The sequence below is a fragment of the Schistocerca serialis genome, chromosome 1, assembly GCF_023864345.2.
Source record: "Schistocerca serialis cubense isolate TAMUIC-IGC-003099 chromosome 1, iqSchSeri2.2, whole genome shotgun sequence".
Taxonomy (NCBI): Eukaryota; Metazoa; Arthropoda; class Insecta; order Orthoptera; family Acrididae; genus Schistocerca; species Schistocerca serialis.
Genome location: NC_064638.1, coordinates 667,594,022 through 667,608,638, shown reverse-complemented (window position 1 = coordinate 667,608,638; position 14,617 = coordinate 667,594,022). Strand labels below are relative to the sequence as shown.

Below are 14,617 nucleotides of genomic sequence, written 5' to 3'. Positions count from 1 at the left end.
TTTGCCTGTGTTCAAATGATCCAAGAGATCAGGGTCACCAATGACCCAATGAGGTGTTTAACCCGAAGTGTGTGGAGTTCAGGACAGTGGTGGTTATGTGATATTTTTGGGCTGTTTTTGGTACCAAGACTTTAGGCCATACCTTTGGATTACCATGAACAAGAACCAGGATATTTATTTCAGCATTCTCCATTAACAAACCTTCTTCTGTGCAGTCATGGTAAGTATGTTGAGGACATTCCCACCTTTCAAGATGACGGAGGCTGTGTTCACAGGGCTGCACCCATATGTTGCTCAAGCACCCCATCCCAGCTTGGCTGTCCCACAAAATCATTTAATCTCAATCATATATAAAACATCTGGGATTATAAGTTCATAGGCTTTTTCAGTCAGTGTCAATTTGAATTTGTGTTTGAATCCAGGGGTAGCTCACTGTTTAAATCTACAAGGAAGTTTCAGTCCTCAAAATTTTTTGGAATATCTTCTCTTTCATGCCATCATGCATAAGCATCTTTGGAAGATACTTTACAAGATGAACACTTGCATATGAAGGACCTTTATTAACAACTCTATTTGTGTGGTATACGTCACGGCTTAGCTTTACATTTGTCATTTGAATGAATGTTATTACTTGTAATGTATTACCTTATTATTAAAAGAACTATTATTCTGTCATGTACAGAGATGGAAATGTTTATAAATTTTTGCATTTTGCAAGGCAGTTATGCATGAGTAAGTTTTTTTAATCCTAATTTTTTATTGTTACAAAAATTATTTTTTGGTATTGCTGTTAGTTTCTCCATATTGTAATTTCATACTGTTAAGTAAGGTTCAGAAACACCTTGGTAGACTCTACCTCTAAGTTTGTTTGCTGGCATACTGTACATGTTACTTCATAATAAATATTACAAAGTATAATTTACTTTTCCAGAAAGAATACTGTCTGTAGCTGCATTGCCTTCATAAGACAATTTATTGAGATAGCAGCAAGTGAAAGCAAAATAAGCTCCATGGTGAACCAATAAAGTATGTGCTACTTACAGGGCACATGTATGAAAAGCAGCATGGTTCACAGTGTAGTACTTTCAATAGGAGATAATTTTCAAGCTCTTTGAGTGGGCAAAAATAACATATTGTATTTTACTGTATTGATACTGTCATAGATCCTCTATCTCTTTATCTTTGTTGCTGTCCTTGTCCCTTTTTCTTTTCTTCAAATAACAGTATGCACCTCTACAGTGCATTCTGTTAAGTTTCAATTCCCTTGCACATTGTTCCAATTGCGAAAACAGGAGACACAAAAATACTTATCTCCAATTTTTTCAGTCTAATACTTATTTCTCTTGTTTATCCATCGACTGTCAGACTCATCCTAAAATAGTGATTTTGGTAATTTTCATTTTTATGTAATTTATTTATTCATCCAGCAATGACCTGATTAATGATATAAAATCTGCCATCACAATGAAATGAAAATAAATAGTTCAAATACAGATACACAGTGTATATAAATACCAACATCTTACAACACTTACTGACATATTTTGGTAACTAGCATCATAGTCTACCAGTCATATGCATGATATTACATGAATAGCACAAATAGTACATTTTTCCTTCCAGAGCCTTGACAAGATTCATCTGTTTGAAGCTGCAAGTGCGTAGTCATATGAAGAAGAACATATCGATTGGGGAAATTTTCCAGCAGCATGCCAAGAAGCACCCAAACAAGCCTTGCCTGCTGTTTGAAGATGAGGAATGGACATTTGGCCAGGTACTACAAACTGTCAATAGTAATAAATATTAATATTAGATCTGGAGCTATTGATGCAACAATTTGTATGCAGGGAACTCAAATTAACATTACTCATTACTGGTACTAAACTAAGAAAGATGGGAGACACATATAAACTACATAAAAACTGAACCTGTCAGGTAATTTGAAAATTTTATTCAAATGTTATGGGTTTCTGTGCAAATTTCTACTCTGATTGGTCCTCTGTTTATTCTCACGATGGCTGATGGAGTTGCGGAGGACATTTTAATGTCGGTTGGTCGCAATGCAAGAATCATTTGCTGTAAGCGGAATGCAGTTCCTGGCCTTATATGATGGTACTTTACCCAAAGAGATAAGCCAATACATCTCATGGACTAACTCAAGAGCTTCAGTCTGGTGCTAACCCTTGCACTGAATTCTTATCTTGTTATCTCATTGTTGGTTCCATTTTATACTTTAGTCTGTTAATGAGTGGCAGGTGACAACATAGTTAAGTGTGTGAGTTAGTTCCTGCTGAATGTTACATAAATACTGTGTTCAAGTTGTTAATGCTCCCATGGAATAAAGTTGTGTCCAGTCTGCTGGTCTTGTTGTGCTTGTGCCTAATTACAACACAATTGGTGACAACTGTGGTCCTGTTTTCTGTGCAAATTTCTACTCTGGTCCTCTGTTTATTCTCACGATGGCTGATGGAGTTACGGAGGACATTTTAATGTCAGTTGGTCGAACTGCAAGAACCATTTGCCACAGCATTGTGCCATCAATTGCAGATGCCTCTGTTTTGTCTAGTCAGCATGCACCTCAGTCTGTGTCACCTGCTGTTTTGCCCTCCCCAGCAACCACGGTTTTCCTGCCTCCCTTTTCTATATATGGTGCACATGAGGAATGGGACACACATGATAAATGTCTACAGCAGCACTTTCAAGGTTTTGGGATCAATGACACTCTTTTATGCCATGATTGTTCCTTTAATGGATATTGCCAAGAATGCATAAAGTCCTATGTCAACTCTCCTCTTTACAGGATCTGTCTTCTTTCATGTCTGACCAAATGTGTGAACTTCTTTCAAAATGTTATTGCATCCCGGGTTGAGTTTTATCACTGTAGGATGCAACCACATCAACCCTATCGGGCAGGGGTGGCTGAATCCTAGTGGTTACGCATCATTGTCATTTTGTGTCCAATGCACATAAAGAGCCCTATGCTGATTAGATGATGAGAGATGTAATCATTCATTTAAGTCTGGCTCATGAGGTTTGTGAGTGTGCCCTGCAGTGTGAAAATCCATCCATCTCAGAGGTTTTAGCTATTTCACAGTCAATCGAGATGCCGCGAGCTGTGGTTAACCAAATTGAGTCATGGTGTGAGGTATCAGCAATCAGACCCTCTTCTCCACACCAGCTTTAGATAGTTTGGAGGGGGAAGACATGGTCGTAATGATCTGTACACAATCGCGGCATCAAGGCAACTGGCCTCACTTCCAGCAGCAGCCACATTAACGAAGTAAACAGACCAGTAAACAGCAATGTACACATTCCACACCACTGTCCTGCTGTTACTGTTTCATTAACCTTGAGGGCCCAGACTGCCCAAAATACTGCGTTATATATCATAATTACAACAAAAAGGTTACACTGCTTCTGTTTGTAATGCAAAAATTCAGCACAATAATCTGGATGTGGATATGGGCATAAATATTGTACGAGCTATTTCTGCAGCACCAAACAAACTTTTCATTGATGTTACGGTTTTTCATCAAGTTCTGCACATACAAGTGGATACAGGAACTATGGTAACCTTTTTAAATTCACAAGCTTATATAGACTTAGGCTCCCCTCTGCTACTCCCTGTGTCATGCAAGTTAGTAAATTACAATAAACATAGTATTCCTCTTCTCAACCAATTCTCTGCCCGAGTGACCCACAAGTCAGTAGTCCAGTCACTTAAATTTCTTGTTGCAAATATTGTATGCACAAAGAATCTTTTTGGATTAGATCCTTTTAAGTTGTTTGGTTTTACCATTTCAGATGAAGTGAACTTAGTATTTGGACAAGTGCCATACACACCATTAGATGCATTATGTTCTGAGTTTTCTGCTGTCTTCTCTCTTGGATTGGGATTTGCCAACAATTTTCAGGCACACGTTATGATGAAGCCTTCTGCTTGGCCTTGTTTCTTCCAGGCCCATTTGGTTCCAGTGATACTCGGAGATTACGTCTATGATGAATTACACAGCCTTATGGTGTCTGGCATCGTTTGGCCTATTGCATCAAGTGAATGGCCTACCCTCTTAGTTATAGTAAAGAAAATGTCAGGCCAGTTATGCCTCTTCAGGGATTTTAAAAGTTTCTGTTAATGCACAGTCTATAGCGGATACATATCCAGTATTGCGCCAGGATGAACACTTTGCAAAGTTATCAGGTGGTCAATATTTCTCAAAAATTGATTTGTCAGTGCCTATTTACAACTCCCTTTAGATACAGAGTCACATTGTATGTTAGTTGTCAATATACTTTTTCGACTGTACCAATACTTGCAGTTGCCTTTTGCAGTCAGCAGCACTACTCCTATTTTTCAGCATTTTTTGGAACAACTTACAGCATCTGTGCCAGGTTGTGCAAGCTATTTCAATGACATTGTAGTTTCCAATGCCTCCACTAAGGGACATTTACAAAATCTCAGTATTCCTTTTTTCCGTCCTTCAAGCATCCAGGATGAAGTGTAATTTAGAAAAATGTCAATTTTTTCAACCTTCTATCATTTATCTTGGGTTTGAAATTTCTTACGGGGTTCTCAAACCCCTGCATCAACATGTTTCTGCTATTGTGTTGTTTCCATGCCCTATATCAGTCAAAGACCTTCAGGTTGTTCTAGGCAGAGTCACCTACTACCATAAATTTTTGCATGAGGCAGTGACAATTGGCAGATATTACATGCCTTGCTGCGCAAAGGGACTCAGTTTTGCTGATTTCCAGCTTGAGAAACTGTGTTTTCCACGTTTAAGACCATGTTGCAGTCTGTGCCATGCTGAATGACATTTAAACCAAGCCTTCACTTGGTCCTCATAATGGACGCTTCATAGTATGGGATTGGGGCAATACTAACTCACAGACATCCCAACAGCTCCAAGCAGCCTATTGTTTATGCCTCAAAACCACTGACTCCTGCTAAAACTAGGTACTCTCAGATAGAAAAGGAAGCTTTGGCCACTGCATATGCTGTGAAGAAATTCCATGTTTTTCCCTATGTTACTAAATTCCACCCTGCCACCATTCACAAATTATTGACTTCCTAATTCAGTTGTTCCGTATTTTTACCAAATAAAGTGGCACATCACATTCAACATGCAGCTCTTTTGCTTTTGAGTTACAACTACGAGATTCATTTCCACCCTATGAATCAACACGCAAATCCCAAACCTTTTCCTGCCTGCTGATCAGTCCAGACCTAGGATTTTACCAGGAGGAATTGCTTTGTTTCCACATTGATGTCACCGCACAGCAGGCAGGTAATGGTTTTCCTGTAGATTGCGAAGGCTGCAGCTTCAGATCCCATTTTGCAGAAGATCATAACATTTGTAGAACATGGTTGGCCATATTCACCACCTTCTTGTGTGTCCAACAAACACCCCCCCCCCCCGCCCCCCCCCCCCCCCCACACACACACATACACACAAACACACAACAGCCATAATTATTACACATTTTGACATCAATTCACTGTTGTGTACGGTGTGTAGCTTTTAGACATTCTGTTTATTATGTGCAGATCTTTGGGGTGTGTCATGCACAAAAGTGTTGGCCCATTGTCACTTGTTTTGGCATGGCTTATTTGGTGGCATTAGCCACATGGATGCCTCCTGTTCACAGCGTGCAATGTACCAAGCAGGTCCGCAGGCATCATTGTCTCCTTGACTGAGGCCGTCACATTTCAATGGCACCTTTCTCAACGCTTATTGGCCATTGGTCGTTGACATATATTCTTGTCTTCTGCATGTTGCTTGTTGTGTTTCCACATCCGCAGCTGCCATCATTCCACCCTTGCTCAGAATTTTTTCACTCAAAGGCTTGCCCATGATGTTAGGGTCCAATAATGGTTCACAATTTTCATTGTAAGAGCTTGCAGTATTTTGAGATTCCTGTGGTATCTGTCACATCCTGGAGCTGCCCTTCCATCAACAATCTAATGGTGAGGTAGATTACCTAAAGAAAATGTTCAAAATTGAAATTTAAAGTGTGTTGTCAATTGTCCATCTGACATTACCTTAGATCAGTTTCTCTACTCATACCATTTCACGGTGGAGCCATTCAACATTTGCCAGCTGAGGATAGTGATACACCTCCTGCATCCTCCAACTGGACATCAATCCGTGCAGCCACCACACACAGTTTCAGATGTTGCCCTAAATGGATTCCAGCTGTCATTGCCAGACAAAGTCTGCAACTAATGGGGTTCCACCACCCGTTCCTGAGCGACCGCTGATACCAGTATCATCAGCACTCCGAGCCCCATCACCAGAGGTGATGCCCGAGGTCAATATGGAAACAGTCCCGGCATAGCCAGTATTGCCATTGGTTTTTGATACTGGAAGGTGGGCACAGAATGTGTCTGCAGCCAAACTGCTTCATACCGTATGCTCCCATTGCAGCACAACACCTTAGCCAGAACACCCAGAGAACAAGGAGGATGTTTCAAGGCTCTGCGATCTCCCTAAGAGAGGAGAAACACAGTGACATACCTGCATACTTTCAAAAGGTCGCACTTGCAGCATTATTATATCGTCGCAAGCCCCAGTCTATTTAAGGCTAGCTGAGCTACACTTGACCTCAGTTTTATGTGTATTGCTACGGCTCTTTGTGAACATAATTAGTTCCCACTGAATGTTATTTAAATACTGTGTTCAAGTTGTTAATGTTTCCATGGAATAAATTTGTGTACAGTATGCTAGTCATATTACACTTATACATAATTAGAATACTATTTCAATTACAATTAAAAATAATATACAAATATATCAAACAAGCAAATAATTGAAATGGCAAGATGTTAAATAAGGGATTGTAAACATTCTACACTATGACCATGATGATCATTTGTGAAAAATAAATAATGCCATCTTAATTTCATGCTTGAAAAATCATTTGCATCTTTACAATTTTTTCTTTCACAAAGCAATCCTCTGAATGTAATAGCTCTCGTTGTTTCACAGAAGTTCTGTGAGATTTAAAATTTACTGTCTTATTTGCCACAAAACCAGTTCCTCTAGCTCATTATTTCCACAAATAATTGTCGAAATGTCAATCCAAAATACTAGAATTAATGAATAAATCAACACTCATGACAACAAAAGAAATATCTTATTGTAATTGTTGAATGATGTGGCAGTACACACAAGTAATTATTTGTGGTAGTTTAGATTTGTGAATCATAATTATATTTTATGCATGCTGTAGCTCTCATTTTGCAAATTTGAAACAATGAAAAATTTCTGAGAATGTGATCTGAAAAGTAAACTAGATGTGCTAGGTATGGCATGCTCTCATTCTGAAAGCATGTGGAATTGTCCCCCTTAACAGACTGGTTTTAAGCTGTTATACTGTGTGATATTTTCAGGAGTGAAATATGATGGTGGATCAAAAGTTAAACAACAATACTGCTGTGAGAAAAAGTTTATTCAGGAAATCAGAGAGATACACAAAGTTATTAAAGCACTAGTACGTAATAAATTCCTCATAGTCACCAGGATTGTCTAAGCACTCGCCCCACTGGAAAATCAATCTGTTGGAACTGGCATAAAAGCAATCAGCATCCAGATCTAGAAGCTACTAAACTACAGCCTTTTGAACGTCTGCTTCTGATGAGCTGACAGGCTAGGTGCTTCTTTAATAATCCAAAGAAACGAAAATCACTTGATGCGAGGTCAGGGATGTACAAAGTGAGTTCTAATACAGTTAGTCAGAGATGTCACACTAAATCACTTGTATCTAAGGCATGCACCCAAGTGCTGTTGCTTAACAATGCAACACCTTTTTCAAAGTAATCTTGGTTATTTTCTCTGAAATGCCTTCTGCAACTGTTCTAACGTGGCACAATAACTGACATCATTAACAGTCTGTCCATGGGTGAGGAAATCGACCAGTAGCATACTCTGAATGTTCCAAAACATTGTAGCCTTACTTCCTATGTGGACTGGTTAGAAGTTCTTATGGGGGTTGAGGAGTAAGATGTCTCCATGACACTGATGCATGCTTCATCTCAAGTGTCATGCATTGCACCCATATGTCATCCCTGTGATGACAGAGTTCAGGAACGAAACATCCTGTCCCTCATACCATATTAAGTGCTGAAGCAATAACACCATTTGATTGGCTTTATTCTTGTCTGACAGTTATTGCCATGTCTTTCAGCAGTCCAGTGTGTTATATATGATATCCATTACACTGCCAATGTCGAATTTGTGCGCAGTGAACCTTGTATGAATATGATGGTCAGCTTGAATCAACCCTTCAACATGGTGTTACATGTCTTGGACATCTGTTCTGCCTTTATCAAATTCCTGGGACCAGACCACAACTGTTTTTGTGGCTTTAAATTCTCTGCAAGCTTCCACGAATTGATGCTTAATTAGAGCTGGCAAATTTTTCTTTACATGCAAAAGTCTTATTGCATCTCACACTTCAATCTCTAACCATGTCTGTCAATGCCTACATCTTGAAACTGTATTTTGAAGTATAATGCCATAACTACCTCCAACTATCAGTGCTATTTGAAAGATTTGATTCTCTATTCTATCTAGACATGGAATTTAATTCATATGAGATATTTATACACCGATGAGAGCTCTTTGTTACCTTACATATTGAATCACATTTGTCTTTGACTATGGAAATGACTGGGATATATTGAGCAATTTAATAACTGATGTATAAGAACAACACACATTTACACAATGCCATGGACTAGTTTACAAAAGACAACATTTACACTTTTTTCCATGTTTAAAAATAGTCCTAGTACTCATATGAGGATACGGGCAATATTATGTTTTCTCAAATTTTATCCAAGTACAAAACAGGAAAGAAAGTGCTTCATGAGAAGTGTTTCAATATTTCTCAGCTCTACTGAGCTATCATTAGCATGTTGTTCACATCTAGCGCAATTTTTTTCTTCTGTCCCTTTTTTCACAGGTTTCTTTTCTCACATGGCAACACTCTCTCTCTCTCTCTCTCTCTCTCTCTCTCTCTCTCATTGTCAGTTACTATGAAGGTCTATCAGAAAAATGAAGATTTCTATATTTTTCAATTTTTATTTTACAAGAAAAGTAAATGCCATTTATATAAGATAACAGTGACAACATTCATGATTAATTTGTCACTTTTCAGAACACCTTTGTTGCATTTTTATATATTTTCTTTTCCCTAAGTTTTAGCTCTGAGAGGAAGTTTCCTTCATGAAAGTTGAAGGTTCCATTACTGAATTTTCATTTCATTGTGGCTATGAAAATATTCTGATATGATGTGATCCATCTTTCCACTGTACAGTTTGTATTTTTGAGTTAAGGGTGACAATTTCGTGTTTCATAGAGTACATACTTGAAAAGGATCATCTGTTTAATCATTTTGAGACTTTGCATATTATTTAGAAGATCACATTCTGAATTTCTTTCAGGTGGAAGAATACAGCAACCGTGTAGCAAGTGTATTTGCAAGTCTTGGATTCAAGAAGGGCGATGCAGTTGCCATCTTCCTAGAAAACAGACCAGAATTTGTCTGTCTGTGGCTGGGCCTCTCAAAATTAGGTGTTATTGCACCTCTCATAAACTTCAACTTGCGCCAGTATCCATTGGTACATTCAATAAAGGCTTCAAACTGTACAGCAGTCATATTTCAGAGGGAACTTGCACCAGGTATGGATGTTATGGTTTTGTACCAAAGCTAAATAACTAAAGCTAAAAAATATCAGTAAAAGACTGAGAAGAGTTGATTAAAATTAAATTAAATGAACTTGTAGCTTAATAAATATACCCATCTAAGAGATGCAGACCATAAAGGGCTCTTAGAGTACAGAGAAAGATGTGACTGAGAAAACGATTTATTGTCTGATGTATGGAAAACATTTCTCTTATTTGTTTTTACTACGTATGTAATTTCTGTGCATTTCTGAAGTGCATAAAATAGAAATTTAATTAAGGTAGCTTTGTTTTGAACAAATTGGATGATTTCATGTCAAATACTTCTAATTTCTGTATAAAACCAGTTTTAGGGAAGGTGAATGAAAGACTTAAATTTCTTGGAAGGGTTCTGGGAAAGTGCAATCCATGTCTGTAGGTAATCACATACAAGATACTAGTATGACTGATTCTCAAGTAAGAATAAAAAGTAACAGTCTAAAATATAATTTATTTTCTTTCTATTGGTGGTTACTGGTTTTATTTATCATAAACAACATCTGACTAAAATTAATTTACCCAGACCACATAAGGAGCCAGTAGTCAGAGCCACTGTGTAATGCTGAAAGGTATCTATCACTAACAGTTGAGAGTGGATATCTTTTGGTGGTTTGCAGTGGCTCTGAGCAGCAACTCCTCATGTAGTCTGGATGGTTTAATTTGGGTCAGATCATGGTTAATGATAACCAAAACTGGTCCTCACCAATAGGAAGAAAGGAAATTGTAATTTAGACTATTACTTTTCACTCTTATGTAAGGTAAAGTTTGTTTAAGTTCTAATAAGTTGCAAAAATTTCTTAATTCTAGACTGTTACCCCAGTGTTTTCACTCGTTATGAAATAGGCATGGGAACAGACATGGAATGAATTCAGAGGCCCCCTATTAGGAAGATAACATATCAGTATGGCCCTTACAAAAGCATAACAGGTGTTTTGAGGGACTTAACTCGAAATACTTGTAAGAAAGACAATGTAGTGTTGTTAAATCCTGCCGGGTAGATTTAGAGAATCTGTAATTAAAGTAGACTGTACAATCATAATGTTGTCATCATCATATATATCAGATATAAGGGTCTTCGCATAGGCATATAGGTAATCATTTTTCCCTCACTCAATACAAAAAAGGTATAGAACAGGTAATCAATAATATTGATATAAAGTACCTTCATACATGCACCATAAAGTGGCTCACAGAGTGTAGATGTATGAGTGGATGTAGCTATAAATGAGTTACATTATCCATGATTAGTATCTAGAGTTTCCATGCTTCAAATTATTGAAATTGTGTGTTGATACCATCCACTAGATTGTTATAATTTAGAAGTACCGTTTTATTTTCTAGCAATTAAAGACATAAAAGAGAGTTTGCCAGCCAGTGTGCAGCTTTACCAGTGGTACACTGGTTCAGCTAGCAGTGACATATCTGCTGCACTTGGGGAGAAAGACCTCCCTCAGCTGCTGGCGGCAGCCTCACCCACACCAACCACTGTGGTAGACAAGCCAGCCTATGATGATCCCCTCCTGTACATTTACACCTCGGGCACTACTGGACTACCCAAAGCTGCTGTTATAAGCCATGCAAGGTAAATAGTTGAATTACATGCAAAATCATTTTAATATTAACTTAAGGTAAAGAACATGAACACAGTTGAATAAAATGAACCTAACAATATGCTGAATTGTGTACATGCTTTTTTGTGAGCAAAATCATCTTGATATTATGTGCTGCTGGTAGTAAAAAGTTTCTGAAGTTATAAATTTAAGTTTGAAAGAATCTCACTGCTGTTATTTGACAACGTGTCTCCAATCTCGGCTTATGCAGTTCATATGCATCATAGCATAAATTACTTTAGCTTCCTTTCCTGTGTTATTAAAAAGGATAATCTCACTCAGCAGCAACAACTGTAAAAAATTCATGATGTGAACTTATTATATGATTAATATCTTGAGCCTACAGTATGGAAAATAATTCAATGGGATTGCTTTTCCAGTAAAGACACTTAGATGAAGTGTATCTGTGGTTGCATCCTAAGATTAATTTTACTGATACTGAAGAGGACTTTAACCTAATCTGTTTCTGAAACAGGAACAATGGGAAGATACATACACTGTCTCTTCTGGCCTGAGTTTTGGAGTATATTTTTTTTTGTATTCCCACATTCGAAACTATGTCCTTTAGTTTCTCACATTTCTTGTCTATCTTTATCCTGACAATGTCATTTTATCTTTCATAAACTTCAATATAATGAGGTGCTCTACCTTGTGAAGCCAACTCAGGAGTTTTATAAATGTGTGGTGGCTCCATGGTCTGGAAAACTGACAATGGATGAGAGAGCAATGTGCTAATCCCATGCCCTCCCAACTGCATCTAAATGATGCCACAAGGCAGAGGATGACAATGCAGCCAATCAGAATTGCATAGTTCTCTGGGCTTGGTAGTGGGATTTTCTATTTTGATTGAATTCTACTCTTAATGAACATAAAGGCGGGGGAGGGGTGGGGGGTGGGGGGGGGGGAGGGGAGGGGGGGAGACCAATGGTGAAGACACTGGACTCCTCATACTCAGAAGCCAGATTATGGCTTCCCATGATTTCCCTAAATAACTTAAATTTCAGTTTCCTTCCCCAGTCAGAGCTTGCACTTCATTTCTAATGACCTTGTCACTGACAGGATGTTAAATTCTCATGTCCTGCTTATCATGAGGGGGAAAAATAGCTGCACACTGAAAGATAGAGATGTTACAGGAATAAAATAACATGTGAATTTTGTGAGTAGTCTATTTCTGATATGAATAAAAACATTTTGTTTCCAAACAAACATACTTTTCTTGTACTCTGCTATCTTATAATAAATGTAAGTTAACCATAAATTATGTTTTTCAGATTTGAGTTTATTGCTGCTGCTATTAGTTGGCTTGCTGGATTTAAAAACTCAGACCGTTTCTACACACCTCTTCCATTATACCATACTGCAGGAGGTGTGATGACCATCGGCCAGGCACTTCTATATGGGTGCACTGTTGTCATACGTAAAAAATTCTCTGCCTCGGCATACTTTTCTGATGTGAAGAAATACAAGTGCACGGTATGTTTATAAAATTACTGAAAATGCTTTAAGATGTATCAAAAAGTAGATAAGAGAAACATAATTAATGAAATTACTGTTTGATAGACCAAGAGATTATTTCTCATAACCTGCATGTACAGAAAACTATAGAAAGCATAGAAACTTAAAAGTGGAAGTTGAAATGAGATATCTGCTAGTCCTTTTACAAAATTTGTGGTTTGTGTTAAGGATGTGCAATTTAACACATCAAACCACATGGCGTATTAGGTTATTCTTAGCCATTTAGTGTCTTAAAACCTTTAGAATGGTTGTTTATGTTGATCAATGCGGAGAGTAAATGTTTGTCTTATCTCCTTGCTGTTTGACATTAATGGATCAGTCAGTTCGATGAAGTGCAAGTACTAGTCTCTTGGCTACACAAGACATGACCATATACAGGGTGTTTCACAATTCATGTTACGCATTTACAGAGGTTGTAGAGGGGATTTAGTAGATCAAGTTTTACACAGCAACCCATGTCTGGAAACATTATCCGACTCTACAGAGCATCAAAGTTGTAGACATCTGCACCAGTAAATGTATGTATATAAACAGGATGATTCTGTAATGATGTTACAAAATTTCTCGGATAATGAAGAAGGATAAATGTATCAGTTTGAGGCAAGGGCCCCTGTACCAGAAACAAATGAGTCGAAAGTTATAAGCAAAAACCATTCTGATACCTCTGACAGTGCAATACATGTACTGGTACTGTTGTTATTAAGACTGTAGAATAGGCATCTTTCAGAGGTGATAGTATGGACCAAAATAAGTAAAAAATGTCAAGTGAACATGGGCTCTAAAATGCATACCAGAGGAGCTATGAGCACTTGTTCATCTTAACTACTGTGGAACACAGCTCTATTGAACAAGTGCTCATGGCTCCTCAGGTATGCATTTTAGAGCCCATGTTTACTTGACATTTTTTCCTTATTTTGGTCCATACTATCACCTCTGAAAGTCGCCTACCCTACATTCTTAATAACAACAGCACCAGTACATGTATTGCACTGTCAGAGGTATCAGAATGGTTTTTGCTTGTAACTTTTGACTCATTTGTTTCTGGTACAGGGGCCCTTGCCTCAAACTGATACATTTATCCTTCTCCAACATGCTGGAAAGATTGTAACACCATCATGGAATTACCCTGTATATATACATACATACATTCATTTACAGGCACCATTGCCTATAATTTTAACCTCTGTTGTATTGTTGGATGATGTTTATGGACATGGGTTCCTATGTAAAACTTGATCTGCTAAGTCCCCCTCTACAACCTCTGGAAGTGTGTAACAAGAATAGTGAAACACCCTGTAAATATCAAACATTCTGACGTGTAGATCCTTGCAGAATCACATGTTTTAGTCCTAAATGGAAGTTTAAATTTAAAGTTTCATTGACGATGGTTACTATTGCAAGCCTCTGGGACAAACTTAGTCTAAAGTGATGCATGTCAGTATTCACATGATTCGGATTCTTATTGGGAATTTTTACATAAAACACACCATGTTTTTTGGTAACATACAGCGAGCAGCGATATGATCTGATGGTTTTTGCCATGACACGGTTGAGCGAGTGGGGGATGGGGTGGTTGGAATAGGTGTGTTTCAGAGCCTACACGTGGAGATTTTTAGTAGCCATGGAGCAGTAGTTGGTTGAGCATTGCCCGTTTGTTGTTGAGGCATTTTTTAAAAGTGAGGATTCCTGTGTTGCTGTGCAGCAGCAGTTCCATAGGTGTTACAATCGGGAAATTCGGGTTTGAGTCCCAGTCCAGCACAAATTCCC

The 14,617-nt window shown here is 38.0% G+C and overlaps 1 protein-coding gene across 4 annotated transcripts in view; it reads left to right on the top strand.

Annotated features, from left to right (window-relative positions):
• LOC126479863 (long-chain fatty acid transport protein 1-like) overlaps positions 1-14,617 on the top strand; it is a 389,287-nt gene that overhangs the window by 358,543 nt on the left and 16,127 nt on the right. For all 4 annotated transcript variants that reach the window (XM_050103821.1, XM_050103820.1, XM_050103822.1 and 1 more), the window contains exons 3-6: positions 1,624-1,774; positions 9,446-9,683; positions 11,067-11,307; positions 12,607-12,808. In XM_050103821.1, the coding sequence (XP_049959778.1) occupies positions 1,624-1,774; positions 9,446-9,683; positions 11,067-11,307; positions 12,607-12,808 (832 nt within the window). The remainder of the gene's footprint in view (positions 1-1,623; positions 1,775-9,445; positions 9,684-11,066; positions 11,308-12,606; positions 12,809-14,617) is intronic.